The sequence below is a fragment of the Cynara cardunculus genome, assembly GCF_001531365.2.
Source record: "Cynara cardunculus var. scolymus isolate 2C chromosome LG 1, CcrdV1, whole genome shotgun sequence".
NCBI classification, from domain to species: domain Eukaryota; kingdom Viridiplantae; phylum Streptophyta; class Magnoliopsida; order Asterales; family Asteraceae; genus Cynara; species Cynara cardunculus.
The window spans coordinates 48,906,190-48,912,556 of NC_037528.1; the positions used below are offsets into that span (position 1 = coordinate 48,906,190).

General features: G+C 30.1%; 1 protein-coding gene across 1 annotated transcript; it reads right to left on the reverse strand.

The window, feature by feature from the left end:
* Positions 1 to 2,690: 2,690 nt before the first annotated feature.
* On the reverse strand, positions 2,691 to 6,360 carry LOC112507016 (probable serine/threonine-protein kinase PIX13; the record flags this gene model as incomplete). Its single annotated transcript, XM_025111400.1, has 6 exons — positions 2,691 to 3,010; positions 3,822 to 3,899; positions 3,963 to 4,005; positions 5,775 to 5,911; positions 5,999 to 6,134; positions 6,250 to 6,360. Coding segments are annotated over 6 exons (825 nt in total), but the record flags the coding sequence as incomplete, so codon positions are not given.
* Between the last annotated feature and the right edge of the window lie 7 nt (positions 6,361 to 6,367).

Consider the following 6,367-nt stretch of genomic DNA (forward strand, 5'->3'; position numbering starts at 1 on the left):
ATATATATATATATATATATATATTTGAGATGTACAGAATATATACCTGGGGTGGGAGTATTGGTGCTTAAGAGATTATTAACAGGCTTTTGAAAACAGTTTCCCATCTCTCTCTCTCTCTCTCTCTCTCTTATGAATCTTGGATTTACACACACAAAAACACACACACACACACATATATATATATATATATATATATATGTATATATATATATTTTATGATATTTAGAAGACCAAGAAGAGACTATATATTATCCTATTGACTTTTTTTTTGCTTTGTTGAATAAAATTAAGAGTTTTCACACTATACACTATAATAAAATCGGATTTATTGGACATTCTTAATTTCTAAGCGTCCTAATAGATCTTTTTATCATAAAACGTAGTTCATAGGACAAAAAAAAATAAAACGTCTTATTTAAAGGCGTCGTAATAAGTTTATATGACGTTTTTTGTGTTGTAATAAGATTTTTAGAACACTTTTAATATAAAAGCGTCTCATTAGCAACTTTATAAGACACTATTTTGAAAAAATTGTCCTATAAAAACAAATGCCCTATTAAAAATTGAGTTTATAGGACACTGTGTCTTATAAAGTTGCTAATGCGACACTTTGTATTAAAAATGTCCTAAAAAACTTGTTAAGACGTCTAATAACGTCATATAAACTTATTACAACACCTTTAGATATGATACTTTATATTTTGGTCCTATAAAGCGGTCTATTGGGACGCTTAGAGATTGAGGGTGTCATGTAAACTTAATTTTGTTATAGTGATATATGTGATCGATGAGGTTAAAACCGTCTTTTAAATAATCGAAATGATTGTTGTTGGTTATAAATTGAAAATTAATCCATTTGACACCTAAAATGAAAAAAATGAATATACTTTTATATGATAATAAAAAGTAAAAACCCAAAAAAGCCCTTCTCATTTTTGAATGTACGAGTGTTTCACATATGAATATGATTGTTCTACAATTAAATAAACACATAATCAAACCCATTTCACCTTGCATTACAAGGCTCCTTCATTAGGCCTCTTGGACACGTTACTTTGATTTCCCACAAATAAAGTTTGTTGACCTTTAGGTCAACACGATCGGATCCGTGAACGTTGATCGAGGTGGAGTGGAGATTGACGGGTCGATAGGTAGCTTTTGTTGGGCAAGTGAGGTTTCGCCCATTCCACCAATTTATGGTGCGAGCTTGGTCGAGTGGTGTCAAGAACGCGTATTCCAAGCGTGGACCTACATAGAGGAATACAGTTGCACTGGCCACCACTTCATTTTTTTTTATTAACCTGGATATCCAACTCGATATGCGAGCCGACTAATCCCAGGGTGACCACTTGTTGTAGATAGCCCGTAGTCATCGTATTTGAACCTCCGTGACCACAAGGAGATTTTTTATTCCTCCTTGGATTCCTCCTGGTACTTTTGATCTTTAGAGTCAAACTCAAACCAATTAGACACTATCCTTATGTTTCACTTCATGGTTTTGTCGTAATGAAAGAAAATTATGTTTATGAGCCACTGTATGGTTTCTTTAGGCGTCGTTGTATTTTTTGAAACTAAACTAAATGACACAAGTTTGTAACGGTAGAGATGGTTAATGTTGTTGCATAAAGACTCACCATTTTGAGGATCCAAGTTTACGAGTCCAAAATCCGATAGTTTCGCATTAAAATCCTACATTTTTATAAGATTTGGATGGCTTGAATTTCTCTAAAAAAAACCTCGCCGGAACACAGTTTTCGACGAATTGACCGTTTCCGGCAAAAATATCTACCCAAAAAAAAAAAATCAGTTTTCAAATAGTAAATTTAGAGAATACGAAACCAAATTTTGTTGTCCAAAATGCCAACCCTTGAATTCAATAATTAGAGAGACCAACCACAAGAGTTGTGCGTGATTTGTTTGAGCTTGGCTTCAAAGGTCAAATGTAACAGGAGGTCTCAAGTTTAAATTTAAGGAGAAATAAAATCCCCTTATGACCGTGGAGGTTCAAATACGGTAAATCCATGCTATCTGTAAAGCAGATGGTTATACTGGGATTAGTCGGCTCACATGACGAATTGGATATTCAGGTTAATCAAAAAATAATTAGAGAAACCTTTATGAATTTTGACCGGGTCTCCACTCATAAAATAAATATTTTAAATATTATAATGAAAGACCGAAGAGACAATTAATTGACTCAATAATTAAAGGAAATACATTCTTGGGTATAAAAGTAGTCTTAAATTTTAACAAATCGAATTTATATTATTCTATCATTAGTTATGTATCTGTGCAATGTGGCTGGAGTCATGAATTTTAACGATTTTGTGTATTCGTGCAATGAGGGGTTTAGAACGATTAAGAGGCATATTTTTTTTTTGCCAAACAAGATTCACCTTTTAATTATTCAGAAACTATCTCTTAATTGAACTATTAAGAGGTAAACAAATAACCCCTTACTATATGTTCTGTTCAGTGACGACCTGAAGTTTGATTTCACTTCTGATTGATAAGAGGTGGTATTGAAGTCTGAAATATGGATTAGTAAAAATGTTTGTTTTTACATCTGAAGTCTAAAATCTGAATCGGTCAAACTAGTGCAAGAATATAAAAGATAAATAGTTTTTGAAAAATAAATATGCATGAAAAACACACACTTATTTGGGGTTCAAAACGACCTTTGACTCCTATGATTTTGTTTGGATGGCGCTTATTTGTTTCAAACTAAACAAAACTTCTTCCATTGAAGGTCGATTCTTGGGGTCCGGTTTGAGACAACTTAGGATGAGTTTTGATGCTTTACTAGCTCCTTTTGATGGGTAATCGTTTTCTAGTCGTGGGTCTATGATTTCTTGTAATCTCCGTTTGTCGGATAACGCAGGTCGAGCCCATTCCACCAAGTTGAATTGCGAGCTAGGTCGATTAGTGCCAACAGCTCGTAATCCGATTATCATTTCTAATAACACCACTCCAAAATTATAGACGTTGTTCTTCACATATAAATGATCTGTCATAAAAAAATTGATCAACACATTTCGTGGACTATGACCTAATTTACACCAACAATAAAATTAGGATATATATATATATATATATATATATATGATATATTTCTTTTACAACCTTGTGTATTTGTACAACCCTTGCAACCCAATTATATATATATATATATATATATATATAAAGTATTGATCATAATTAATGAACTATAGTAATTTTTCATAAATATTTAAATAATAATAAATGATTTCTCATCATTTCCATAAATCTCTAAATTGATTAAGTTGCATTGGTTGTACAAATAAACATGTTTATATTTGAAATATACCCTCTCTCTCTCTCTCTCTCTCTCTCTCTCTATATATATATATATATATATATATATATATATATATATATATATATATGAGAAAAAGTTCAATTGAGAATACTTTCAGAATAACACTTTTAAAGTCAATGATATGTGATATCAAATTAGACATACCCTAATACCAAGTCCCCTTATATGTATTATCACATGAGATAAGATTGTTTTCATGCTTTCATAAAATGAAGGTGTTCTCATCTGAACCTATATATAATAAATATATCTATACTATATTATAAAGCATTTGACAAAAACTCTTAAAAAACCAATTTTTATATACACACAATAATGAGCCAGTTTTTCAGAATACATGTACTAAAGGTAGATGCATGATTGACGCTATATCAAATCATAAAATAATTATATTCCCTTCATCTTTAATATAATTTTTAATAAACTTTATAATCACTTCAATTTCCTTTATAATTTCTTTTAAATAAGTTAAACTCACCGGTATTTATGTATTCTGGAGACGCATAATAATAAGTGTCAACGGTTGTGGCATAACCATTTGCAGGACCCAAGTTTGCTAGCCCAAAATCATAGTCCATGAAAATGCCGGTCGACTCACAAGATTGCTCGTCCCTTGGACGCAAGTTTACGCATCCAAAATCCGATAATTTCGCATTAAAATCCTTCAAAAATCAAAAACAAAAAGAATGGTGTTAAGGAGGAGTTTTAATATTTATTAAAATTAAATTAAAATTAAAATTAAATTAAAATTTCACTGACCTCATCTAATAAAATATTTGAACATTTAAAATTCTTGTACACAGTTTTTATTCCAGTATTGTGTAAAAAAACAAGTCCTTGTGCTGCTTCAATCGCTATTTTAATCCTTATATTCCAAGAAAGTGGTTCTGCATGTCCTGTAAATCCCAATTAAATTTAAAAAAAATATATTATTATTTTATATTTATTAATAAATAAAATTAAGTAATAAAAACTTAAATACTTACTTCTAAAAAGATGATTTCCAAGACTACCCTTTTGCATATATTCATATACAAGAAGAAAGTCTTTGTCTTCCCAACAATATCCCAACAATTTCACAAGGTTTGGATGATTAAATTTATCCAAAAGATTCAATTTTTCCTGTAAAAAAACAGACAAAAGTTATTGGTAGCCCACTACTTGAGACTTATAAGTAGCTAACAATTCTCTATTTTTATCCATATAAGACGAGTTGTTAATAAACAAACCTGCCACCCCTTTAGGTTTTNTATATATATATATATATATATATATATATATGTTGGTTATTATACAACCCTTGACAATTGTGCAACCAATACAACACAATCTCAACCGTCCATTTCATTTGATTAATATGTGATTTTATAGAAGTTTTGATTGTTTCTTAATATAAAGTATTGATCATAATTAATGAACCATATTCATCTTCTATAAATATTTAAATCATAATAAATAAACTCTTATAATTTCCATAATTATCTTAATTTATTGGGTTGTATTGGTTGTACAAATGCGATGGGTTGTATTTGAAACAAACTCTCTCTATATATATATATATGTATATGTATATGTTACAAGAATGTAAGAAAACTCTTTTACTATAGACAATCAAATGTGATAATCTATTCCATGATATATGATATACAAATGTGATACTAAATCAAAGACACTGACAACTTTTAATGCGATCTAGGTTGCGGGCCAAGTCGCCCTTACACCAAGAAACCCTCTTTCATATATTATTACATATGATAATGGTGTTCTTGATGTGATGCTATAATTCATCACATGTGAATGTAAGGTTAAAGAAATGTGCATGTATTTAAATCATTGAAAAAATTGGAAAAAAAAACCTATTTGAAGATACATATGTGAACCCGTTGCTACATATTATTCATATGGGTTTATATATGTACTTTCAAATAGATTTTTTCACATATGAACCTTCTCCTAATCTTTTCATTTTTTTTTTTCACGATATTAATTAGTCTTTTTATTTGAATCGACATATACATATACATATACATATACATATACATATACATATACATATACATATACATATACATATACATATATAATTATATATACATACATATACATATACATATTTATTTATAATGGCTTCAATTTCCTTTATAATTTTTGAAATAAGTTGAACTCACCAGTATCTATGTGTTCTGAAGACGCATAATAATAAGTGACAAAAGTTGAGGCATAACCATTTGCAGGACCCAAGTTTGCTTGTCCAAAATCATAGTCCATGAAAATGCCAGTCGACTCACAAGATTCCTCGTCTCCTGGACGCAAGTTTACGTATCCAAAATCCGATAATTTCAAATTAAAATCCTTCAAAATTTAAAAACAAAAAAATGGTGTTAAGAAGGAGTTTTAATATTTATTAAAATTAAATTAAAATTTCACTGACCTCATCTAATAATATATCTGAACATTTAAAATTCTTGTACACAGTAATTATTCCAGTACTGTGTAAAAAAACAAGTCCTTGTGCTGCTTCGGTCGCTATTTTAATTCTTATATTCCAAGAAAGTGGTTCAGTACGCCCTGTAAATCCCAATTAAATTAAAAAACATATTATTATTTTATATTTATTAATAAATAAAATTAATTAATAAAAACTTAAATACTTACTTCCAAAAAGATGATTTCCAAGACTACCCTTCTGCATGTATTCATATACAAGAAGAAAGTCTTTGCCTTCCCAACAATATCCCAACAATTTCACAAGGTTTGGATGATTGAATTTATCCAAAAGATTCACTTTTGCCTGTAAAAAATCAATTATCATGGTGAAAGTTATTGATAGCTCACTACTTGAGACTTATAAGTAGCTAACAGCTCTCCATTTCTATCCATATAAGACGAGTTGTTAATAAACAAACCTGCCACCCCTTTAGGTTTTGGACCCTGTCCGAATTTGATCTCTTGACGGCGACGACAATCCCAACACCGACCTTCGACGGTGCGTATGTTTCACTGTCCACCCACCCTTTGTAAACC